Genomic DNA, 27,751 nt, shown 5'->3' on the forward strand with positions numbered 1-27,751 from the left:
CCACCTGACACAGTGGTGGGGGAAGTATTTCGCTGGAACGTGATCTGAGGCTATCAGTCACACTGCCACCACCACTGGTCTCTGCCAGCATGGACACAGTATGTCCTTGCCTTCCTCAGTTGACATGACAGGAGCAGATTTCCACGTAGATTGATGCTCTGTGTATAAAATGTACAACCTCTTAGAGGGCATCGCCTGCAGGAGCATAGAAAACAATTCTACAACCGAGTGAAGAGGAAGACCACTGAGCTTCTCCAACTCACATTTCAAGACATGAACACAGTAAAGTGATCTTGTCCATGAGCAGCCTCGACCCGTAGGCTTTATGGATTACCTAAAGTCCACAAGAAAGGAATGCCAATATGCCCTATTGTTAGCAGCATAAGCACACTAACATATGAATTAGCACAACACCTGACAGCCAGCACCATAAACGAAATTCAGTGCAAGTGATGTCTCTCTTTACAAGGGTACCCCTAAGAGACTCCCTAATGCCATAAGAGAAAAGCTTAACCCAGCACTAATGAAACAGTTTGAATTTGTGCCTACATCAGTCTACTGTCCATTCAGTGGGAATTACTATGAACAAACAGATGGAGTGGAGAGCTGTCCACTATCACTGCTGTACATGAATACTGTACTCCGTGTATGATCCATAAAAATATCAAGTAGATAGCTTTAAATTCAGACTTCTAGAATTTCTCTAAGGAACGGAGGGTACATTGTGATCTCTGAATTATGTCTGTTGTACCAGCTGTACCTCTGTAAAGTTACATAATTATCTTTCAATTTGATACAGCTTCATCACTACTTCTAATGAACATGGTGCTGTAATTTTTTCATTCTGACTTACTTCTAAAGGCTAGTTAATCTACCATGATTTTACAAATTTTAGTACATAAATCAGTTTTTACTTAGTAACTTTAAAAATAAGAGAGGTAACATCATAAAAATCTCTGCAGTTTGATTTTGCATAAAGTGGAATCTAAATCCAAAATTACAATGTTATAGGCTATCTTTCATAATATTTTGTACTTTTGAAATTTTCGATTTTTGTGGAAACTAATCAGTGGGATCATGCTGAAACTCAAAGTATATAACATTGGTATGGTTTTACATGATCTGGCAAAGTATTGTCTGAATGCTTGTGCACATATTACGTACTGCTGACCAATTTCACTCGCTTGCTGCTGTTGCCGTGTTGCCATGTAGCCATAAGACTTACTTCTCCACATAAGATCTCCAGAAACTGGGAGTCTGGCACATCTCTTGTCAGTGTGGGAAAATCTGTGTTGGCAAGACTATCCGGATGGTACAGGAGAGATGTGCTGAGCTTAAAGACCACACTGACAATGGACAGCTGACAAAGCTCACTGCGGCACAGCCTTGCATCTCCCACACGTATGTCATCAATTACAGCAACCCCAAATTAATGCAACAGTCCAACATCTTATTGGATTGTAGTGAAAAAGAGCTGTAGTGATCTGGCTACATGAGGCAGCAGTTTTCAGCTAAGCACGGCTAGGGACCCAGCCTTCAGCATGGTCAAAGCGCAGCAGCAACCGACGTGGAAATCTGCACATGTCGTGCCAGCTGAACAGACAAGGGGATGTATTGTTATTTTGCCAGCTGAGACTTGTGCCAATCAGCACCCATTCAGCGTCCACTCAGCGTGGCTGAGGGCCTTGGATTGCATCTCAGCAACACACTTCTCCCACTGCAGCACCACATTTGCACCCTAGATTTCTGGCCAGAGGCTTTGGGCATGGTGAGGGAATATAAGGTTGACATCCAGCAGAAGACAGTCAGTCACCAGGGTTGTCTGAAGATGGCAAGAAGTCAGCTTGCTGAAATATCGTGCCTTCTGGATGACACCACCTGGGTGAAAAAGCTTAGAAATCTTCAAAATCCTAATTTTCTGTGAAAATATAAAAGCCCATTCATTACCATTGTGAAACCTGCTCCTCAGCATTCCTTGAGGTCATAAAAATACCTAAATAACTTCCCATTTGTGTGAATGGTAACCACTGGCAAATATACAGAGTGAACTGAACTATCAGGTGGCCAAATGTTGTTCACTGCACAAAATCTATGAACTGAACACCTATTTAAGTATGCCTGAACCCCCCCCCCCCCCCCCCCCCCCCCCCACACACACACATACACACACTTTTTTTGTGTTTCATCCACTATGCAACATACTTCTTGCTGATCCCTAATGTGTACCTGCCCTCCACACTATAAGTGACTATTTCACGTGTAGTAGGCACTGTGTACTGACACTCTACAAGGTGAGTCATAATACGGAAAAATATTCAGAAGACCACTTGCTGCTACATGAGTTATGAACCATTGTTTTCTTCCTCTCCCATACTTATTGTTTCACAAAAAAGTTAACCATTTAATAAGACACTGGACCCCAAGATCTCTCTCATTCTTCAACAGTTGTTGGTGTCCTGAATTGTATCTTCCAGTGCTGGGAAGGGAATTGTGAATTGTGTTTCATTCCTCTCATGTTGTACATTTGCAATCCATTTGGTCTGCGTACAGGAGACATGTCAGAAATTTATAATACAGTTACAGTGATTTTTTACATTAATAAATAATAGCACTACACTAAATAATAACACTATAAGGATATTTCTTGGAATATGTAACACATTGTACCCAGCTCAAATTTCCAGTTTGCCCTGCATGAATTCATCCACTGAGTAATAACACTTCAGTGGCAGCACCTCATATAGCTTTCTTTTAAGTGAACCTAAATTCATCTGCATCAACTTGTTTCCTTTTAATTTATTACAAATTTTCATTCCCATGTATTGAGGTCCCTGGGTATACAGTCTGAGGCGGTGGGTGGGGGAGCATAAAATTTTCATTGTTTCTGGTATCATGTGAATGGACAAAATGGTTTCCCTCAAATAATTCATGTCTGGTGTACAAAAATATAATAATCTCATATATGTATAAAGATGGCAGAGTTAATATTTTAAGTTTTCTAAATAATGGTTGACATTGTTCTTTGTGATTTGCAGTGATTTTTTTCTGTATTTTTAGTATCCACACTATGTTTGTCGAGTTACCCCAAATAACAATACTGTACCTAATAATGGATTCAAAGTAGCTTTTCTCTGCCACGTGATGACTGGGTGTTGTGTGCTGTCTTTAGGTTGGTTAGGCTTAAGTAGTTCTAAGTTCTAGGGGACTGATGACCATAGATGTTAAGTCCCATAGTGCTCAGAGCCTTTTGAACCATTTTTCAAAGTAGCTTGTATATACTACTTTTCGTGTGTCCAAGTCAGTTGCAGTTGATAATATTTGCATTGCAAATGCAAAGCTGCTCAGTTTGTTTGTCATGTATTCAATGTGTGCCTGCCAGCTCAAATTTTTATCTACATTTAAACCTAAGAATTTGACAGAGTCATCTTCTGTATCTTGGTTGTTGTGCACAATCGTAATCTGCTCACATTTTGACTGTTTGGTTTTCAACTGCATCGTCGAGTCTCAGGTACGTTTAGATCTAACCCATTTAGCTGAAACCAAGCTTCGAAGGTACTGAGGGTTCTGATCACAGATTTGGGATTTTTTTCCAAATCCTGATCTTCAGCTAAGACAGAAGGATCATCTGCAAAAAGAACTGATGGGAAGAATTGCAGCAGTTGTAGAACTTTTGAAACAAGTATTTCTTACAGTACACATGAAGTTTTGGGCTTTAAACAGAAATAATGACAATTGGCTGAACGAAAAATTTTGTAAACAGTGTGGGCAAATTATACAGCTTTGCCTATCTTTCCTCCTGACTTGTGCAGACACACAACAATTGTCAAAAGCCTTCTCTGAACATTTCCCAATTTTATAAAATTTTTTAATTGCAGTGCTCTTTATTGACAGAGGAACCTGTGAAAAGAATTTTGTGATTTTATCTCAATGTATGACAATATGCAGGAAATGTTATCATTTATTACTCTCACTGTTTACTATCAGTGATGAAGTCTCACCCAAAAGTGGAAAAGTACCTTTGTTTTTTTATGAAAGCAAACAGTGGAAAATCCAGGATGGAATGTAAGAATATTATGAGAAGGAAAGTTGCTACTCACCTTATAATGGAGATGCTGAGTCACAGATAGGCACAACAAAAAGACACTCACATTTATAGCTTTTGGCCATTAAGGCCTTTATCAACAACACACACACACATACTACTTACCCCCTTCCCACCTCTCCCCTGCCCTCTGTCTAAACTGCAGCCCTTCACTGTCTGCCACACCCACCATACTGTCGCTCCCCCCTCCCTGACCCAGCCTTCTCCTTACCCCCACACAGTCACCACTCCCATCATGCACTGATGCTGCTGCTCGCAGTGTGGTTTTAGTTGCCTGAGACCGCAGTTGTATGTGTGAGTTGCGGTTTTGCACGTGTGTGTGTGTGTGTGTGTGTGTGGGGGGGGGGGGGGGGTGTTGTTGTTGTTGATGAAGGACTTAATGGCCAAAAGCTATAATTGTGAGAGTCATTTTGTTGTTATATGCTGAGTAGCAACTTCCTTCTCATAATTTTGTTCCTTTACATACATTTATTTACTGTTACTTGTTCATCTGCAAAGTTATCTGTATTCTGTTAATGTAATTTTTTGTCTGTTTATGTTGTTTAATATGATATTAATTCCACTTGGTATGTCAATGGTTGTAAGTAGCTGTTGACTAAATTAGAATTATTATACAACAGAAAACAAGGTATGTTAATAAAAATTTATTTACTATTGTGCAATTTGATATATTTTTTATTATTTGGTGTGTGTAAGCGATCATATTTTTGCACAAAGTGTAAAACCACTTTCTTATTGTCATTCTGTGTACTCCAGCTGGCAGTTTTTTTTTCGAAAGTTTTAAGTAATGTCATCATACATTTTCCTCAGTTTCACTGAGGAGGCACCAATCATTTAAAAGTCCTTTTAACAAATATCATCTTATTTATGCATTTTGTGTTTTCATTGATAAGTCTTTAAGCATTCTCTGCCTGTATAAATTGTCTACCCACATCTCTTTAAATTGTTCTGCATCTCCTTTGCGTATCAGTTTGTGTACTGTGTATTTTTGTAGCGTGGTTGTTTAATTATCGTCCGCAGCTCGTGGTCGTGCGGTAGCGTTCTCGCTTCCCGCGCCCGGGTTCCCAGGTTCGATTCCCGGCGGGGTCAGGGATTTTCTCTGCCTCGTGATGACTGGGTGTTGTGTGATGTCCTTAGGTTAGTTAGGTTTAAGTAGTTCTAAGTTCTAGGGGACTGATGACCATAGATGTTAAGTCCCATAGTGCTCAGAGCCATTTGAACCATTTTTTGTTTAATTATCCTACATTTAGGTGCATCTAATTCTACCTGTAGTGGCATTGATTTATTTCTAATGTGGTGTTCTCCTATCCAGCCTCTTACTCTCAGAAATTTCATGTCAGAAGTTTCTAATTTGTGTAAAGTTTCTTTTGTAGGTACTTGGCATTCATTCCCATGAACAAGTGGCAGTAGACCCGTAGTCTCATAGAAGATTACTCCTGTTTCTGCTCTGTTCTTCAGAGGTTGAATTTTATTCCTAATATATGTGTGAATTTAATTTATTGGTTTAATGTGCAGGAGACTCAAGAAATTGTGATGATTTTAATGGTCATCATCATCATCGTCAGCCATTGAATATCCAGTACTGGACGAAGGCTGCCTCTAAACTAGACTGAAATATGCTATTGGTATACCTTTGCATAAAAAGGGGGATAGATCTGATGTCAACAATTACCGTCCAATCTCCCTTCTAACAGCTTTATCCAAAATTTTTGAGAAAGTAATGTATTCAAAATTAGCTTCACATATCTGTAAAAATGAAGTACTAACAAAATGTCAGTTTGGTTTCCAGAAAGGTTTCTCAACAGAAAATGCCATATATGCTTTCACCAGTCAAATTTTGAATGATCTGAATAACCGAACACCACCCATTGGGATTTTTTGTGATCTCTCAAAGGCTTTTGATTGTGTAAATCATGAAATTCTGCTAGACAAGCTCAAGTATTGTGGCATGAATGGGACAGTGCACAAATGGTTTAGTTCGTACCTAACTGGAAGAGTGCAGAAAGTTGAAATAAGTAGTTCTCGTAACATGCAAAGATCAGCACATTCCTCAAACTGGGGAACTATCAAGAATGGGGTTCCACAAGGGTCAGTCTTGGGTCCTTTGTTGTTCTTATTATATATTAATGACTTGCCATTCTATATTCATGAAGAGGCAAAGCTAGTTCTCTTCGCTGATGATACAAGTATAGTAATCACACCTGAGAAACAAGAATTAACTGATGAAATTGTCAATACTGTCTTTCAGAAAATTACTAAGTGGTTCCTTGTAAACGGACTCTCACTGAATTTTGATAAGACACAGTACATACAGTTCCGTACAGTGAATGGTATGACGCCATTAATAAATATAGACCTTAATCAGAAGCATATAGCTAAGGTAGAATATTCCAAATTTTTAGGTATGTCCATTGATGAGAGATTAAATTGGAAGAAACACATTGATGATCTGCTGAAACGTTTGAGTTCAGCTACTTATGCAATAAGGGTCATTGCAAATTTTGGTGATAAACATCTTAGTAAATTAGCTTACTATGCCTATTTTCACTCATTGCTTTCATATGGCATCATATTTTGGGGTAATTCATCACTGAGGAATAAAGTATTTATTGCACAAAAGCGTGTAATCAGAATAATAGCTGGAGTCCACCCAAGATCATCCTGCAGACATTTATTTAAGGATCTAGGGATATTCACAGTAGCTTCTCAGTATATATACTCTCTTATGAAATTTGTTATTAACAACCAAACCCAATTCAAAAGTAATAGCAGTGTGCATAACTACAACACTAGGAGAAAGGACGATCTTCACTATTCAAGATTAAATCTAACTTTGGCACAGAAAGGGGTGAATTATACTGGCACTAAAGTCTTTGGTCACTTACCAAATAGTATCAAAAGTCTGACAGATAACCAACAAGTATTTAAGAAGAAATTAAAAGAATTTCTTAATGACAACTCCTTCTACTCCATAGAGGAATTTTTAGATATAAATTAAGAAAAAAAAAAGAAAAAAAAACAAAAATATTTAAAAAAATAATAAAAAAATAAAAATAAAAATAAAAAATAAAGAAAAACAAAAAACACAAAAAAAATTGTTATATTAACTTAAGTATGTTGTTAAATTAACCTAATTATGTCATGTATTGGAAAATTCGACTCGTTCCACATCATTACGAAATATCGTATTCATGATCCATGGAACTAGTATTAATCTAATCTAATCTAATCTAATCTGCTTCTCTTCTTTCCTTCTTTATTTCATTCAGCATGGCTTTCCTATGCTGCATCCAGCAACCCACCAACCTGTTCCCATCTCATCCTTGCACACTCCCATCATCTTCCTGAACCCCTATCCTACTATCCCTCCCCCTTCCAGGCCATTGCCTCTTCTGTATCCCCACTACCAATCCTTGCTGAGAATACTACTCACACTAGTAACATCTAAGCACCCAGACGACAGTGGACATGTGTATGTGAGCTGTGTGTGTATGAATGTGTGTGTGTTTTTTCATCTGTTGAAGGATTTTGTAACTTATCCAACAGTCTACTTTTAAATGTGCCTGCCGGGATCCTGTATGTAGTGGGCAGCAACTGTTCTAGTTCATATTTTTCTTCCTGGATTTTCTTTTATTTAATTTCATTATTCACCATCATCACTGAGTGTTTTTCAACAAACAAGAAAGAATGTGGGACTGGAATTCTTTGTGCTGCATCAACTGTGGTGAAATGGAATATTTGGAACCATCAAACACTATGAGATGTATACTTCAAAAGGCATTAGGATATGATCAAAGCTGAAGGAGGAGTGGAGGAAGTAATTTTTTTGTAGGATGGGCTAAAGAATGAGACTCAAAGGGATGACAAATTGAATGACATATTGTATGACTAAGAATAAATGTAATATTGCCCAAGACACATACAGAAACTGTAGGAGGATATGAAGAATAAATAGGAATTGAGTGGAACTTTTTTTCTATTAATATTATGAAAGGGAAAGTTGCTACTCGCCATATAGTGGAAATACTTAGTCGCAGATAGGCACAACAAGAAGCTGTCACAAATAAAGCTTTCGGCCATTAAGGCCTTCATCAGTCATAGATGACGTGTGTCTGTCATCTATTGTTGACGAAAGCTTTGATGGCCGAAAGCTTTATTTTTGACAGTCCTTTTGTTGTGCCTCTCTGCGACTCAGCGCCTCCACTGTATGGTGAGTAGCAACTTTCTTTTCCATAATATTGTTACATTCCATCCTGGATTTTTCATTGTTTGTTTCTTTCCTAATAAAAAGAGTATTTTTATGACAATCAGTTCCAGTGAACAGATTACATCCCAGAGGCAGTTGCTGAAGCAAGTGATGGAAGGATCAGTTGTAGTGTTGATTATGGAAAGGTTTATCTCAAATACACCAGTTTACTAGCACTACCTGCACACATTTTTTTGGTGCCTGTCTATGTGAGAAGAAATCATAAGGGGTGTTGTGTAGAATACAATCAGGACACACTAATAGTGTTGCACTTCATTAATGATCTAACATTTTATTTGAATCAGGAGGCAAAATTAATCCTTTTTAAGATGGTAAGGCATAATTGTCAAGCTGATAAAAGAACCATCCACAGGCAAATAATAAATGAAATTTTTTTTATTAAAGTTATTAATGGACTAGCTTTAAACTCTGAAAAAACATACACCATACAGTTTTTATTTCCTTTTTTTACTGGCATTTGGCCATCGCTCTACAGCCTTCCATCACATTTACATGGTCTCATTCTTGATGGTTATTCTGCTGTGCACTTCGTTTATTGCTATTTACAAAAAAAATTAGGGCGTGAATAAATGACACCACTAGAGACTACTCACAAAGTAATTATACTATGATAATTAAAAAAGAAAACCATATCATAATAAAAAACTATACATCCTGTATACAGTCTGCCTAGATAGTTAGATCACACATATTTGACTGATTGAATATCATATTTGATAATATATAATAATTTCAATCCCAAAAAAAGCAGGTGTCGACAGATGTGAAAATTACCGAACTGTCAGTTTAATAAGCCACGGCTCCAAAATACTGACACAAATTCTTTACAGACTAATGGAAAAACTAATAGAAGCCGACCTCGGAGAAGATCAGTTTGGATTCCGTAGAAATGTTTGAACACGTGAGGCAGTACTGACCCTACGATTTATCTTAGAAAATAGATTAAGGAAAGGCAAACCTACGTTTCTAGCATTTGTAGATTTAGAGAAAGCTTTTGACAATGTTGACTGGAATACTCTCTTTCAAATTCTGAAGGTGGCAGGGGTGAAATACAGGGAGCGAAAGGCTATTTACAATTTGTACAGAAACCAGATGACATTTATAAGAGTCGAGGGGCATGAAAGGGAAGCAGTGGTGGGTAAGGGAGTGATACAGGGTTGTAGCCTATCCCTGATGTTATTCAATCTGTATATTGAGCAAGCAGTAAAGGAAACAAAAGAAAAATTCAGAGGAGAAGAAATAAAAATTTTGAAGTTCACCGATGACAATGTAATTCTGTCAGAGACAGCAAAGGACCTGGAAGAGCAGTTGAACGGAATGGACAGTGTCTTGAAAGAAGGATGATATAAGATAAACATCAACAGAAGCAAAACGAGGATAATGGAATGTAGTCAAATTAAATCGCGCAATGCTGTGGGAATTAGATTAGGAAATGAGAGGCTTAAAGTAGTAAATTAGTTTTGCTATTTGGGGAGCAAAATAACTGATGATGGTCGAAATAGAGAGGATATAAAATGTAGATTGGCAATGGCAAGGAAAGTGTTTCTGAAGAAGAGAAATTTGTTAACATTGAGTATAGATTTAAGTGTCAGGAAGTCGTTTCTGAAAGTATTTGTATGGAGTGTAGCCATGTATGGAAGTGAAACATGGACGATAAATAGTTTAGACAAGAAGAGAATAGAAGCTTTTGAAATGTGGTGCTACAGAAGAATGCTGAAGATTTTATGGGTAGATCACATAACTAATGAGGAGGTATTGAATAGAATTGTAGAGAAGAGAAATTTGTGGCACAACTTGACTAGAAGAAGGGATCGGTTGGTAGGACATATTCTGAGGCATCAAGGGATCATCAATTTAGTATTGGAGGGCAGCGTGGAGGGTAAAAATTGTAGAGGGAGACCAATACACTAAATAGATTCATAAGGATGTAGGTTGCAGTAGGTACTGGGAGATGAAGAAGCTTGCACAGGATAGAGTAGCATGGAGAGCTGCATCAAACCAGTCTCTGGACTGAAGAACACAACAACAACAAGATTTCATAATAGTTCACTCTTCCGGGTTGACAGCAACACTGCAGCCATTGTTGGTATGGAAACCTTTGCATTAACCATAGCTTGGATAAAAGATTTTTGTTGTGTCTTGCATCTGGTACACAATAGTAGTAAATGGTTCATGTCTCCTTCATTGCATATGTCACATAATGTAGATTCCTTCAATCATATTCCTTCAAACCTACTCAGAGCAGATGGTTTGGAAATTCTGCTATGATTTAGGCGCACGGTTGTAATGGTTGTTATGAGTCACCTGCTTCTATTCCAATTTGGAAACCAAGGAAATGATGTTTTTGCTCAGATGACAGCTGGATGGGGAGCCCTTCTTGGCATCTCACATTTCCATTGATTAAGCTCAAGTCTTACAGATTTGTACTGGCAAAACTACTCCATCTACTATAAATGTACTTTGCCAGTTATAAATAGGATAGAAAGTTCGAAGAACTTAGGTGTGCATATTGATGAAAATGTAAACTGGATAAGCCATATAGTAGAGCTTGAACTACACTGCTTACAAAAATTTTGGAATGCTTGTAAAGTTTTATCACTTTCTTAAGTTACTGTGGCACTCAACATCTTAACTGGAGAAATGTGATGTCTCCCCAACACAGATTTCTCTCAAATAATGTTATGCAATTCAGCATAATCTAACTTGTTCCCATCATCGTTTACTTCAAACCCTTCCTTCACATTGATAATTGCTGGTTTTTTGTTGGATATTTCTTTTCTTTCAGTTTATTCATACTACCTGTCACATCTTTTACTTTTTACATAAGAATTGACCATTGTTCCTTTGTTTGTCTGTACTTCATTTTCTAAGCTGCTGAACTTGTTATTTAATGTAATGTGATACACTTCCTCATTCTTAAATATTTCTGCATTTCTGAGTCCCTCTCTGATGAAACTGTTTCTTTTTGATTTAATGTATTTTTGATCTTCATTGAATGAGTCCATAATTACTTGTTTTTTAAAGGTGGCATAGGACTGTCAGAACCTGTACAATTTCTGTTTTGTTTGATGATGTATGGGGAGTCTTATTTGTAGTTCCAATTGTTGGTTCTTGCCAAGCCCATTTTCTGTTTGTTTTGTTGTAACATAATATGTTAAGTTCTTACATATGGACCTTCTTGGCAAATTCTGCTGAAATGTGACCCCTGTTACGCTTGATATCATATTAAAAGTTTCCCACTGAAGAAACATTCTTTTAATTTTGATCATATTTTGTCTTTGAAATCTGCGATTATTGACTTGCAATGAGATTTTCTGTCATTAGTCATCATCTGTAATTTTTTTTTATTTATAGAGGTCTGTCTCATCATCGGAAATCATATACTTGAATAGACTTGAATCAGACTAGTGGAATATTTATTATGTATTATTATAATAAGCCGTGTTGTTCTACCCAACATTACGTCATTATATGTAATTTTGTTTTTAATTTATTTGTTTACATTAAAGATGACGCTTCATAGCAAATCACATGCCTGATATCAATTCCGTTATGTCTTCAGTTTTTCACTACACTTCTCATAACTTGGCATTTGATGTAAACCTGTCTTTGGATCTGTAATTTATTACTTCAAAATAAAAAGTGGTAGAAACATTGAATGTCTTAATTTTATTATTGATTTAGCCAGATGTTGTGTAGCGAGGTGGGCTGCAGAAGTAGGTGGTCACAGGCCATGCCATGAAGCTGCTACTTCCAGTGCTCTTGTACCTGGGACAGAATACCATTGTCCTGGGATTTCACATGTCAGCATGGTCTTCGACAACTATAATCATAGTAAACTAGCTTGTCAGGACCTAAAGAGACTGGCAAGACATGTGAACAATGCTAAACCTCAGCAGAGCTATGCTCACAACAGTGTCAGCTCACAATTAAGTAATTCTAAATCTTGTAGTTTGGGATCAGCATTAATTCACACGATAATCATGTGTAAGGAGAAACCTCTTGTCAGTTATGTCACTTAAGAGTATGTCATTCCTTGTGTAATTTATAGCACATGTAGACTGTAGGGTAGCAAACTATGCCTCACCACGTTGACTGCATAGTGGATTGATTAACAGCCCATCCATATTTCTTCCCAGTAGAACAATTCATCAATAATGCCAAACACCGGTCTGGTTCAGGTTCATTGATGATGTCTTCATGACCTGGACTCAGGACCAAGAAAGCCTTTCTTTTTTGATTCACAACCTCGACATCATCTCTCCCATCCACTTCACGTAGTCCTCCCCAACCGAGCATTGTTGACCTCCTCCTCTCTGATGGCTCCATCTGCAGCTCTGTCCACATTAAACCCACCAACCACCAACAGTACATGCATTTCAACAGCTGTCATTACTTCTACGCCAAAAAATCCTTCCCATACACTACAAGTTGCAGACAGTCACAATTAAAAGGCACTTACATAAAGCTTTTGGCCACAGCCTTCATCAGCAAAAGATAAACTTGCACCATTCATACACACAAGCAAGCACTCCTCAGGCACACATGACCGCCAACTCCAGCATCTCGGGGCGGAATGCAGCTATCATGTGAGATGCAAGGGGTGGAGGGGGCGGCAAAGGGGGAAGGATAGTAATGTACAGGTGGGGAGAGAGACGAACTCTGTCTGGTTCGCCTCGAAGCAGTAGTAGTTGTGGGTTAGTATAAAGTTAGTAAGGTATATGAGGAATGAGTTAGTGGGCTTGGAGTCTGAAGGATGTTGGGAAAGCTAGAGTTCAATGACGGTAAGACGATAGGCATGAGGGATGTTGGTGTATAGGGAGGTGGTATCAACAGTGATGTGTAGGGATCCAGGAGATGAAGGGGTGGGGATGGTGGAGAGTTGGTGAAGAAAGTGGGTGTTGTCTTTGACATGGGAGGCTAGATAATGAGCAATTGGTTGGAGGTGTTGGTCAGTGAGGGACAAAACTCTTTCAGGGGGGTCACAATAACTTGCCACAAAGGGGCATCAAAGATTGTCAGGTTTGTGGATTTGGGGAGCCTACTTGTCACTGTTGGCGCCACCTCCCTATACACCAACATCCCTCATGTCCATGGTCTTACCACCATTGAACACTACCTTTCCCTACATCCTTCAGGCTCCAAGCCCACGAACTCATTCCTCATACAGCTTACTAACTTTATCCTAACTCACAATGACTTCTCCTTTGAGGGAAGGTATACAAACAGATCCACAGCACAGCCAGGGGCACCTGCATGGCACCCTTCTATGCCAACCTTCTTATGGCCCATCTGGAGGACACATTCCTAGCCTCCCACAATGCCAAACTCTGGTCTGGTTCAGGTTCATTGATGATGTCTTCATGTCCTGGACTCAGGACCAAGAAAGCCTTTCTTTTTTGATTCACAACCTCGACATCTTCTCTCCCATCCACTTCACGTAGTCCTCCTCAACCGAGCATTGTTGACCTCTTCCTCTCTGATGGCTCCATCTGCAGCTCTGTCCACATTAAACCCACCAACCACCAACAGTACATGCATTTCAACAGCTGTCATTACTTCTACGCCAAAAAATCCTTCCCATACAGCCTGGACAACAGGAGACGGCATATCTGCAATAACAAGAACTGTCTTGCTCAGTATGCTGAGGGTCTCACCAAAGTCTTCACAGATAGACACTATCCCCCGAGATCTAGTCCGCAAGCAGATCTCCCATGCCATTTCCCCTCCCCCCCTCCCCAATCCTCCCACCATCCTCAAGAACCAGGCACAAAGGAGTTTGTATGTGTTGGGGCGAGGGGGGAGGGTGGTCAGTGAGAAAAAGTTTCCTAAGGGTTTGAAATTATGTGTAAAGGTTGCTGGAAGCATCTAAGGGCTCTCTTTTCAAATATTGGATATGAATAAAGTGCTGATATTTGTGCATCGTCAGTTACATTGTTTACAATTTCTAACCATAGTAGTCGACTTGTGTGTTAAACTTTTAGCATAGGATCATACTTCATAATGAGTTATGAATAGATTATCATGGCAATTTAATTTTTTAACTTCATCAGTAATCAAGCGAAATGTTGAAAATCAAATTTTTGTTTCTCCTGGAAGCTGTTAGTCAGGCAACTTGCAGCTGCTACCAGGTGATATGCTGCTAGACGTGGTGTATGTGCACTGTTGAAATTTTGGCAAGTCTTACTAACATAGATTTCTCCTGCTTAGTATGACACATCTCCTTCACCAGCTACTGCTGCATGTATGCTGCTACCTATTTTCAGTGCATTCTTTGCGCTAACTTGCTCCTCCCTTGAGACAGATTGCTTCTAGTGGGATATATACCACAGTCTCTGGTCTAGTTATAACTACATCTACATCCATACTCCGCAAGCCACTTGACGATATGTGGCGGAGGGTACTTTGAGTACCTCTATCGGTTCTCCCTTCTATTCCAGTCTTGTATTGTTCGTGGAAAGAAAGATTGTCGGTATGCCTCTGTGTGGGCTCTAATCTCTCTGATTTTATCCTCATGGTCTCTTCGCGAGATATACGTAGGAGGGAGCAATATACTGCTTGACTCCTCGGTGAAGGTATGTTCTCGAAACTTCAACAAATGCCCATACCAAGCTACTAAGCGTCTCTCCTGCAGAGCCTTCCACTGGACTTTATCTGCCATCTCTGTAACGCTTTCTAAATGATCCTGTAATGAAGCACGCTGCTCTCCGTTGGATCTTCTCTATCTCTTCTATCAACCCTATCCGGTACGGATCCCACACTGGTGAGCAATATTCAAGTAGTGGGTGAACAAGTGTACTGTAACCTACTTCCTTTGTTTTCAGATTGCATTTCCTTAGGATCCATCCAGTGAATCTCAGTCTGGCATCTGCTTTACCGGCGATCAACTTTATATGATCATTCCATTTTAAATCACTACTAATGCCTACTCCAAGATAATTTATGGAATTAACTGCTTCCAGTTGCTGACCTGCTATATTGTAGCTAAATGTTAAAGGATCTTTCTTTCTATGTATTCACAGCACATTACAATTGTCTACATTGAGATTCAATTGCCATTCCCTGCACCATGCGTCAATTTGTTGCAGATCCTCCTGCATTTCAGTACAATTTTCCATTGTTACAACCTCTTGATGGACTACAGCATCATCTGCAAAAAGCCTCAGTGAACTACTGATGTTATCCACAAGATCGTTTATGTATATTGTGAATAACAGCGGTCCTACGACACTCCCCTGCGGCACACCTGAAATCACTCTTACTTCGGAAGACTTCTCTCCATTGAGAATGACATGCTGCGTTCTGTTATCTAGGAACTCTTCAATCCAATCACACAATTGGTCTGATAGTCCATATGCTCTTACTTTGTTCATTAAACAACTGTGGGGAACTGTATCGAACGCCTTGCAGAAGTCAAGAAACATGGCATCTATCTGGGAACCCGTGTCTATGGCCCTCCGAGTCTCGTGGACGAATAGCATGAGCTGGGTTTCACATTATTGTCTTTTTCAAAACCCATGCTGATTCCTACAGAGTAGATTTCTAGTCTCCAGAAAAGTCATTATACTCGGACATAATACATGTTCCAAAATTCTACAACTGATCGACATTAGATATATAGGTCTATATTTCTGCACATCTGTTCAGCATCCCTTCTTGAAAATCCTTTGGTACACTACACTCTTCTAGAGACCTACGGTACACTGCTGCGAGAAGGGGGGCAAGTTCCTTCGCGTACTCTGTGTAAAATCAAACTGGTATCCCATCAGGTCCAGCGGCCTTTCCTCTTTTGAGCGATTTTAATTGTTTTTTATCCCTCTGTCATCTATTTCAATATCTACCATTTTGTTATCTGTGTGACAATCTAGAGAAGGAACTACAGTGCAGTCTTCCTCTGTGAAACAGCTTTTGAAAAAGACATTTAGTATTTCAGCCTTTTGTTTGTCATCCTCTATTTCAGTACCATTTTGGTCACAGAATGTTTGGACATTTTGTTTTGATCCACCTACCGCTTTGACATAATACCAAAATTTCTTAGGATTTTCTGCCAAGTCAGTACATAGAACTTTACTTTTGAATTCATTGAACACCTCTCGCATAGCCCTCCTCACACTACATTTCGCTTCGCGTAATTTTTGTTTGTCTGCTAGGCTTTGGCTATGCTTATGTTTGCAGTGAAGTTCCCTTTGCTTCCACAGCAGTTTTCTAACTCGGTTGTTGTACCTCGGTGGCTCTTTTCCATCTCTTACGATCTTGCTTGGCACATACTCATCTAATGCATATTGTACGATGGCTTTGAACTTGGTCCACTCATACTCAACAGGCTTTCACAAGTACTGTAACTTTCAGCCATTTTTTTCCATTAAAACTTATTTTACTGTAAACTGTTTTGATGCAGATTCAATTACACATGGTTTTCACTTTCACCGTGTGTCACCATAAGAACACAGATAATATGTTTCTTCAGTGACGTATCAACTGTTGCTGTTATGACATGCAGTCTGGTGGCATCATGACTTCAGTTGTCTGTACATTATGTTTTATATGACACTTGTATATATTGCTTCTGTGTGTTTCTAAAGCTTAATTTGAGTTTCTGTTTCTTAGGGCACTGGTGTGCCTAAGGATCAAAATCTACAGTTGGCACTGGCTTTGTCAGTGTCAATGAAAGAGGCAGAACAATTAGAGTTAGAGAAAGAAGAAGATGCATTAATTGAAGCTGGTTTGGGAGAAGAAGTAATGGAGAGGCAGAAAAGCTTATTAGAGAAATTCGGTTTCACAAGCTCAAAACCACCATCATTGGACCCTGCAAATCCCAGAGCAGGTACGATACATCAGTAGCATTTTATGATATAGCTTTGTTATTAATACTGTATGAAAATTAAAGTGTAATAGAAAAACTGAAGTGGCAGGAAGCCTTATCTTCAACATTATAGTATTATTACTTCTTAATACTGGTTACCACAGAGGTGACTTTGTTTTGATGTGATTCATATTCATGTATGGAATCTTTTGGAGTATTCATTTGTGTTTCATTAGCAGACTGTTAGTGGATAATCCAGTCAGCTGTTTTATTGGCATACTGTATATTGTTCACATTATTGTTTTGAAATTGTTCCATTTCATCTTCAGATGTGGTTATAGCCGTCCAACTCAGACTGAAACACTGAAGCACTTAAAGAGATTCAAAACATAACAACATTGAAAATAAGTTGTGTTGTTGTAAACCTAAAATATGCCACTTTTTATGTGTTTTTACTAAGTCTTATTAGCACTTTGTTCAGTTATTTGTTGAAACTTAAGACAGTTCCTGTTGGGGTTCTAACACTGTCAGAATTGTTGTCTTGTATGTACAGCACTCAAAGTATGACATATTTTGTTTTAATGTATTATATATTTTGTATATTGTACATTTTAGTAAATTTGTTGAATAGGCTAGAGCACTCAAAGTGAACATATGACAGATATGGAAAACGACATGGCAACTAAGGAAAACAACATGGCAACTAAGGCATCATATTGTTGAAAATTTACTACACTGGGAAAAAATATTTCAATTGCAAATATTATGATCAAATATATATAAATAAGATAAATGTTTCTTGGAAGTAAATGCACATTGAGTGTCTTAAAAACAAGTTCTGCAGCGGTAGTAGACATCATGACTCACAGTTTGAACTAAAAAAATATTGATCATAAGTAAATTATAGCTAGAATTGGGAAGAAATGTATATAACTCAAGTAAAGACCTTGCTACACAGATGTAGTTTTTATTAGTAAACCAAAAAGGACTTGTCACGGAGAACAACTATTGGTTGCAAGGAAACAAATTTAGTGGCGTAAAACAAAAAAAAAATATGCAGCTGTAATGGAGATCACAATACACAGTGTGAACTAGAAAAATATTTCAAACATGGAAACTCCAGGTAGGAATATCAACAATGTAGGAAAAGACAGATTGCTACTTACTGTAAAGAAGACACATCAAACTGTAGCCAGGCACAATTAAAAGACGCTCACATAAAGCTATTGGTCTCAGCCTACATCAGTAAAAGAGGTGCACGCACACGCACGCGTGCCCACACACACACACACACACACACACACACACACACACACACACACACACAAAAGCAAGCCCATCTCAAGCACACCCGCCTGCCAACTCCAGCATCTGAGACCAGTATGCATTCTGGCCAGAGAAGCTGGTGTTGGCAGCTGTGTGTGCATGAGGTGTGCTTGCTTCTGTTGTGTGTTGGGGGGGGGGGGGGGTAAGTAACAACCTGTCTTTTCCTACATTTTTGGTATTCCTACCTAGAAAAATATTTGTATAAATAAATTGAAGCTGGAGACTGTTGTACACAGCTTCAAATATAAGCTACTTTGAAAAAAAACAGGTTGAGTGCCTCATTTAAAAGCTGTACAGCTGTAGTGGATACATTGATAAACAATACGAACTAAAAGTAAACTATGTATCTCAAAGAAATCAAAACTAATATAAAAAAATGCACTTTAGCTAAATAGTGCAAGTGGAGATTGTGATATGCAGTTGTGAATAAACTAGTGACCCATCCTGGCTTGACATAGGTAACTCCAAGTATCTACAGCTGGGCAACTTGTCTGGTGTAACGGTCATTAAAACTGCTCTTATCAGCTTAATATCTGATACATCCTGCAGTACGGGTCAAATTGGAAGTCAGTAGGAAGTTGCACTGGCCTCCCAGTATTGGTAACCTGTGCTGACTCTTGGTAGCAGAAGCTCGCACTGCCTCCAGGTAACAGTAGCTTTTGCTGGCCTGGTGCTGCAGTCGTGTGGCTTTATCTTATTCCTAGCATTTATGCCGTTCAGCACTGGATGACAATGACACCATTTTCACAGTAGTAGTGGACTTTAATTCATCATAGTTCAGCCAGTTTGCACAAAATGTTTATAAATTATGCACACGAATCTCCCACTGGAATCAGTCTGTTAGTGAAAATCATATCAGAATTCTGAAGTTGTTCCTGAGATTAGCCCAAATATACAGACATAAACCACATCAGAGGACTTTAATTTGTATATTTATAGGCAGAAGAAGGTAAAAGATGGATGTATCAGCAGTATATGGAAACAGTTGTCACACAAGAACTTTAACAATTTATTGGAAAGAAAATTAACTAGGTGTCTTAAAAGAAACTACAGCTGTAGTGGGAACGAGACAATATTTTGTTTCTCTTATACAACAAAAATTAAAAGTATAATTTCTCTAGGGGGAGCATTGGAATTTAAAATGCGCTCCATGAAGTGAAATCATAGCAGCTCTTAGCATTATGTCATTAGTGAAAGCCAACAGTTAGTACTGTAAATTCCTCTTGAGCCCATTCATGTTGAAAATTTTAAAATTTTCCTACTGAATTGAATGTTTAAACAAATTTCAGGCTTGCAGCTGGTTGCCATTCAGTACATCCCATGATATTTTGACTGGGCACCTGCCAGTTATCCTTATGTGAGCCACAAAGACTGACGAGATGTCCTCCAATCCACAATGTATGGCATGCTGCGACTATTATGCTCATGCGTCAAAATCAAGTTGACAAACAGACCACATTTCCCGATTGCAGTCTTCTCACTAGTGACACTGCAGATCTCAGCTGTCCTCTGGTTTACTGCTCACTGTGGCCATTGAGTCACTCTAGAGAAAATCATGGAGATGTTGGAGTTTCACACACGGTCTAAGTGCTAGTTGCTGTCACAGTTCATCAAATTTTCCTCTAGGTGGACTTGTAGGGATTCTTTAACAATGGAGTCCCAAAAGGTGTTTCTTTGGTCAGGATCATTGTTTTCTCATACTCTGTTAAATGTCCACAAGAAATACAGTTTTTAGCAATAGTGGACTTACTTGGTTGCAAAAGTTGATTGCATCATTGGTGTTCAGTGCAGTGTTCTTCCACATTGTGTGTGTTCTGACCTACGTAAGCCATACCACATTGGCAATGTATTTCATAAATTCCAGCCTTCCACAATAACAAGCTGTCATTCAGTGATCCCAGGTCTGCGATCTTAGGTGGTGGACAGAAAACCACTTTCATCTGAAATTTATGGAGTATTCTTGCTATTTTAAACAAAATGTTGCACACAGAAGGAACAAAAGCTAAAGATTTTGTCAGCATGTTCTTCTCTTTATCCACTTCCTGGTTTTTGGTTTTGATTGATAGTGCCCTGTTAATCTGCCGGGTAGAATATCCATTTTGCCTGAATTCTGTCTTTAAGTGGGTGAGCTCTTAAGGCAAACTGTCTAGATCCAAAACTATGTGAGCTCTGCATACAAGTGTTTTACGCACACTCGTAGTTTGCAACGGGTGACGACAGTTTGATACTTGCAAATACAAATCAGTATGAGTAGGATTATGATAAACTGAATACCCCAGAGGACCGTCATTCTTCCATCCAACTAGGACATCCAAGAAAGACAATTAATCATCTTCCTCTATTTCCATAGTGAACTGAATGTTGTTATGAATGGAGTTGAGGTGATGATGAACTCCATTAATTTATTTTCTCCATGAGGCCACACTATGGAAGTATTGAAATTTGTCAATCCTGGCCATTTTATATTTCATGTTTCGCTACAATTTTATTACCCATAGTGTAGAACCAGTCTTATTTTTATCGTGCTGCTACAACTAAACTTTGTTTCACTGAACTTGCCTCTTATGCAAATGCAAGTTATTGCATATGATTATTGTTAGTATGTCCAGTTTTTGTTCAAACTGTGTCTAAAATGAATGTGATCTGAGAATGGTTACATTGACATCTGAAACTAGTCTAGTCATCATATTTTAATTTTTGTATGTGTATGTCACCTAAGCAATTAAACGATTTTTGAAATAAGATTTTTTACATTTTAACAAAATATACATACTCATGTAAACCAATCACAAGGATTGGCTAACTAATGAGAGGGGAACATATGAACATAAATATTTTGCAAAATAGCATTTATTCAGTTTCAGTTAAACTGAGTGCATGTTCAGTTAGAAAAAAATTGTTAATTAAATTTTTGACCTGTTTTCGATTGCTATCCTAGCACAGGAAAATTATTTAAGTAGTAGCATGCCTTTCTCAAGTCTGCTGTCAAAAACTTAAAAGCCTAATTCTACTGAACTCTGCTATTGGAGTCCTTATTACTACTTCCATCTTGACCACAGAACATTCAGTGTTTTCCCCACAGTGTCTTGCCGTTTGTTGACCATATGACTACTCACTGCTCCAAGCCTATGCTTGTTCTTTGCTGCCCCCAAGTCATATCTAGTCTGTCACTACCAATCTTCTCTCCTGATTATTTTCCGTACCTCCTTCAGTAATTATGTACTTACCTTTCCTTAGAGTAAACTCTTCCCATTGGCTCCCTTGAAATGTTTCGCACTATTTTCTAACATTGTTGAACAAGTTCTTATACTGTGCATTTGCGAAGAAATCAGTGTCGAACTACATTCCCTTGTTTAGACCCTCTCAACTGGTGTTTTTATTTTGGCAGCAAAATTCGTCAGCTGTGGTTAGTATTATTCTGGATAACTATTATCATATTGTAAATCCCATGACTGAAGCCACTACTCGTGAGTTGGCTGGAACATCAACAAGTCTTCTAGCCAGTTTAACTTGTAGTACCTGCTGAAGCTCTTGCAACAGGTGTTATTTGTAGGAAATAATCATTCCACCTCATTTCCATTTCTCACTGCACATGCACTTCTGAAATCTGTATTCTATTACTTCATCTCGTATAAAATAAAACGTCAATATTATGGAAAGGATAGATTGCTACTCACCACATGGCAGGAATATATGGTGAGTAGCAATCTATCCTTTTCATAATATTGTCAGTACTCCATCCTGGATTTGCCTTTGTTTGATATAGTAAAATGAGGTATTCTTGATGTTTCAAGATATTTCTACTTATGTAACCATTTTCTTGCCCTGTTTTGCTTGAGGTTGTCACTGAATAGTTACACTAACATGTATAAGTTTTGTTCTTGTTTGGTAAAGTATTATGTGGGCAGCTAACCCCTTTATCATCATGAACACTTTCCTTTACTTTTAAACATGCAGTACTGTTGATGAACAATATCGTCTCTGACAATGTTCTGTACATAAACAGCGCAAAGTTCATAATTAGTAACAGTGCAGTGTTTTTTTTTCACATCTGTGTATTTGCTTTAGTATCAGTACTGTGTGTCACTCTCTTCTCTGCTTCTTGTTGTACAAACCGATGTAACTTACTTTCTAGATAAAGTAAATGGTCTCTCTAAATATTTTATCATATTCAGCAAAAAGAAATGAAATTTCTGTTGCTGACTCATCAAAATTGCTTTCAGCTACAATTGCATGGGTGGGATCATACTTATTATGCAGTGGTAAAATTATTTATTTGGGTAGATAAAAAAAATCTACTCACCAAATGGCGCCAGAACACACACAAAAAAGACTGTTATGATTGGCGAGATTTTGCAGCCAGTGGCTCCTTCTTCAAGCAGAAGGGTTGAAGGGGAAGGAAAAGGACTGGAGAGGTTGTTTTATTAAACAGTGGAGCATCCAAAGTGGTGGTTGGGATGGAATGCAAGTCCCAAGACTCCTGTTCCCTACTGATGTAACTTCCAAGGAGAAACATAATTTCTCCATTGTCATGGTGTCATTTTTGCTGCAGTTGCTGTTCGAGCCACATAATAAAGAACAAATATTATCAGACAGGTGTCTCTTATTGACATGATTCATATAGCAACAGTCTATCGGATTAGCATTGGTGCTGCTGGCATAAATAACTCATATTGCCAACAAATGAAATGGAACCCATGTATTATGCTTCATACAGAGATCAAACTGATGTTGAAAGCTAGTGACTGCTATATGTTTTATATCATTGAAGTTGACGTCACTTTACAAATTGGCTGTGTGGTATTGGTATAGTTTACTGCAATTTACATAAGTTATCTCACAAATATGATGTTAAAAATAAAATAGGTTAATAATGATACAATGGCTGCTACAATATTGTTTGATCCCAGAGGTTGGCGAGGGATAAAGTAAAAATAGTATTTGTGTAAAAATTTTTCTGTTTCTCTTGACTGACGTCTAAAGCATATCTTTAAGTGAAATTTTCTTGAAATGAAACAGCCTCAGTTGCAGAATCTCTCTTAATTACAGGAAATTACATGTTTCACGCTTTTGGGGCATCATCATATTGATGTAAGTGTGAACATGACAATAGTGAGGCATATGCAGATTAAATGGGTAAATAGAGTTAATATAAAAAAAACAAAAGAAACAAAACAAAAAAGAGCCACTAAATGGGTAAATAGAGTTAATATATATACACTCCTGGAAATTGAAATAAGAACACCGTGAATTCATTGTCCCAGGAAGGGGAAACTTTATTGACACATTCCTGGGGTCAGATACATCACATGATCACACTGACAGAACCACAGGCACATAGACACAGGCAACAGAGCATGCACAATGTCGGCACTAGTACAGTGTATATCCACCTTTCGCAGCAATGCAGGCTGCTATTCTCCCATGGAGACGATCGTAGAGATGCTGGATGTAGTCCTGTGGAATGGCTTGCCATGCCATTTCCACCTGGCGCCTCAGTTGGACCAGCGTTCGTGCTGGACGTGCAGACCGCGTGAGACGACACTTCATCCAGTCCCAAACATGCTCAATGGGGGACAGATCCGGAGATCTTGCTGGCCAGGGTAGTTGACTTACACCTTCTAGAGCACGTTGGGTGGCACGGGATACATGCGGACGTGCATTGTCCTGTTGGAACCGCAAGTTCCCTTGCCGGTCTAGGAATGGTAGAACGATGGGTTCGATGACGGTTTGGATGTACCGTGCACTATTCAGTGTCCCCTCGACGATCGCCAGTGGTGTACGGCCAGTGTAGGAGATCGCTCCCCACACCATGATGCCGGGTGTTGGCCCTGTGTGCCTCGGTCGTATGCAGTCCTGATTGTGGCGCTCACCTGCACGGCGCCAAACACGCATACGACCATCATTGGCACCAAGGCAGAAGCGACTCTCATCGCTGAAGACGACATGTCTCCATTCGTCCCTCCATTCACGCCTGTCGCGACACCACTGGAGGCGGGCTGCACGATGTTGGGGCGTGAGCGGAAGACGGCCTAACGGTGTGAGGGACCATAGCCCAGCTTCATGGAGACGGTTGTGAATCGTCCTCGCCGATACCCCAGGAGCAACAGTGTCCCTAATTTGCTGGGAAGTGGCGGTGCGGTCTCCTACGGCACTGCGTAGGATCCTGCGGTCTTGGCGTGCATCCGTGCGTCGCTGCGGTTCGGTCCCAGGTCGACGGGCACGTGCACCTTCCGCCGACCACTGGCGACAACATCGATGTACTGTGGAGACCTCACGCCCCACGTGTTGAGCAATTCGGCGGTACGTCCACCCGGCCTCCCGCATGCCCACTATACGCCCTCGCTCAAAGTCCGTCAAATGCACATACGGTTCACGTCCACGCTGTCGCGGCATGCTACCAGTGTTAAAGACTGCGATGGAGCTCCGTATGCCACGGCAAACTGGCTGACACTGACGGCGGCGATGCACAAATGCTGCGCAGATGATGTGACTTACCAAATGAAAGTGCTGGCAGGTCGACAGACACACAAACAAACACAAACATACACACAAAATTCAAGCTTTCGCAACAAACTGTTGCCTCATCAGGAAAGAGGGAAGGAGAGGGAAAGACGAAAGGATGTGGGTTTTAAGGGAGAGGGTAAGGAGTCATTCCAATCCCGGGAGCGGAAAGACTTACCTTAGGGGGAAAAAAGGACGGGTATACACTCGCACACACACACACACACACACACACACACACACACATATCCATCCACACATATACAGACACAAGCAGACATATTTAAAGACAAAGAGTTTGGGCAGAGATGTCAGTCGAGGCAGAAGTGCAGAGGCAAAGATGTTGTTGAATGACAGGTGAGGTATGAGTGGCGGCAACTTGAAATTAGCGGAGATTGAGGCCTGGTGGATAACGGGAAGAGAGGATATATTGAAGAGCAAGTTCCCATCTCCGGAGTTCGGATAGGTTGGTGTTAGTGGGAAGTATCCAGATAACCCGGATGGTGTAACACTGTGCCAAGATGTGCTGGCCGTGCACCAAGGCATGTTTAGCCACAGGGTGATCCTCATTACCAACAAACACTGTCTGCCTGTGTCCATTCATGCGAATGGACAGTTTGTTGCTGGTCATTCCCACATAGAATGCGTCACAGTGTAGGAAGGTCAGTTGGTAGATCACGTGGGTGCTTTCACACGTGGCTCTGCCTTTGATCGTGTACACCTTCCGGGTTACAGGACTGGAGTAGGTGGTGGTGGGAGGGTGCATGGGACAGGTTTTACACCGGGGGGCGGTTACAAGGGTAGGAGCCAGAGGGTAGGGAAGGTGGTTTGGGGATTTCATAGGGATGAACTAAGAGGTTACGAAGGTTAGGTGGACGGCGGAAAGACACTCTTGGTGGAGTGGGGAGGATTTCATGAAGGATGGATCTCATTTCTGGGCAGGATTTGAGGAAGTCGTATTCCTGCTGGAGAGCCACATTCAGAATCTGATCCAGTCCCGGAAACTATCCTGTCACAAGTGGGGCACTTTTGTGGTTCTTCTGTGTGAGGTTCTGGGTTTGAGAGGATGAGGAAGTGGCTCTGGTTATTATCTTCTGTACCAGGTCGGGAGGGTAGTTGCGGGATGCGAAAGCTGTTGTCAGGTTGTTGGTGTAATGTTCCAGGGATTCCGGACTGGAGCAGATTCATTTGCCACGAAGACCTAGGCTGTGGGGGAGGGACCGTTTGATGTGGAATGGGTGGCAGCTGATGCCACTTCCTTATACACAAATATCCCGCACGTCCAGGGCCTCGCTGCGATGGAGCACTTCCTTTCACGCCGATCACCTGCCACCCTACCTAAAACCTCTTTCCTCATTACCTTAGCCAGCTTCATCCTGACCCACAACTTCTTCACTTTTGAAGGCCAGACATACCAACAATTAAAGGGAACAGCCATGGGTGCCAGGATGGCCCCTTCGTACGCCAACCTATTCATGGGTCGCTTAGAGGAAGCCTTCTTGGTTACCCAAGTCTGCCAACCCAAAGTTTGGTACAGATTTATTGATGACATCTTCATGATCTGGACTCACAGTGAAGAAGAACTCCAGAATTTCCTCTCCAACCTCAACTCCTTTGGTTCCATCAGATTCACCTGGTCCTACTCCAAATCCCATGTCACTTTCCTTGATGTTGACCTCCACCTGTCCAATGTCCAGCTTCACACGTCCGTCCACATCAAACCCACCAACAAGCAACAGTACCTCCATTACGACAGCTGCCACCCATTCCACATCAAACGGTCCCTCCCCTACAGCTTAGGTCTTCGTGGCAAACGAATCTGCTCCAGTCCGGAATCCCTGGAGCATTACACCAACAACCTGACAACAGCTTTCGCATACCGCAACTACCCTCCCGACCTGGTACAGAAGCAATAACCAGAGCCACTTCCTCATCCTCTCAAACCCAGAACCTCCCACAGAAGAACCACAAAAGTGCCCCACTTGTGACAGGATACTTTCCGGGACTGGATCAGATTCTGAATGTGGCTCTCCAGCAGGGATACGACTTCCTCAAATCCTGCCCCGAAATGAGATCCATCCTTCATGAAATCCTCCCCACTCCACCAAGAGTGTCTTTCCGCCGTCCACCTAACCTTCATAACCTCTTAGTTCATCCCTATGAAATCCCCAAACCACCTTCCCTACCCTCTGGCTCCTACCCTTGTAACCGCCCCCGGTGTAAAACCTGTCCCATGCACCCTCCCAGCACCACCTACTCCAGTCCTGTAACCCGGAAGGTGTACACGATCAAAGGCAGAGCCACGTGTGAAAGCACCCACGTGATGTACCAACTGACCTGCCTACACTGTGACGCATTCTATGTGGGAATGACCAGCAACAAACTGTCCATTCGCATGAATGGACACAGGCAGACAGTGTTTGTTGGTAATGAGGATCACCCTGTGGCTAAACACGCCTTGGTGCACGGCCAGCACATCTTGGCACAGTGTTACACCGTCCGGGTTATCTGGATACTTCCCACTAACACCAACCTATCCGAACTCCGGAGATGGGAACTTGCTCTTCAATATATCCTCTCTTCCCGTTATCCACCAGGCCTCAATCTCAGCTAATTTCAAGTTGCCGCCACTCATACCTCACCTGTCATTCAATAACATCTTTGCCTCTGCACTTCTGCCTCGACTGACATCTCTGCCCAAACTCTTTGTCTTTAAATATGTCTGCTTGTGTCTGTATATGTGTGGATG

General features: G+C 40.3%; 1 protein-coding gene across 3 annotated transcripts in view; it reads left to right on the forward strand.

Moving 5' to 3' along the window:
- Positions 1-27,751, forward strand: part of LOC124619683 — a 212,497-nt gene that overhangs the window by 51,317 nt on the left and 133,429 nt on the right. For all 3 annotated transcript variants that reach the window (XR_006980110.1, XM_047146228.1, XM_047146227.1), the window contains exon 4: positions 16,977-17,193. Coding sequence is in view for 2 of the 3 variants with exons in the window: in XM_047146228.1 (XP_047002184.1) it covers positions 16,977-17,193 (217 nt within the window). In the remaining variant the exon portion in view is untranslated. The remainder of the gene's footprint in view (positions 1-16,976; positions 17,194-27,751) is intronic.

The sequence above is a fragment of the Schistocerca americana genome, chromosome 6 (genome assembly GCF_021461395.2).
Source record: "Schistocerca americana isolate TAMUIC-IGC-003095 chromosome 6, iqSchAmer2.1, whole genome shotgun sequence".
NCBI lineage: Eukaryota > Metazoa > Arthropoda > Insecta > Orthoptera > Acrididae > Schistocerca > Schistocerca americana.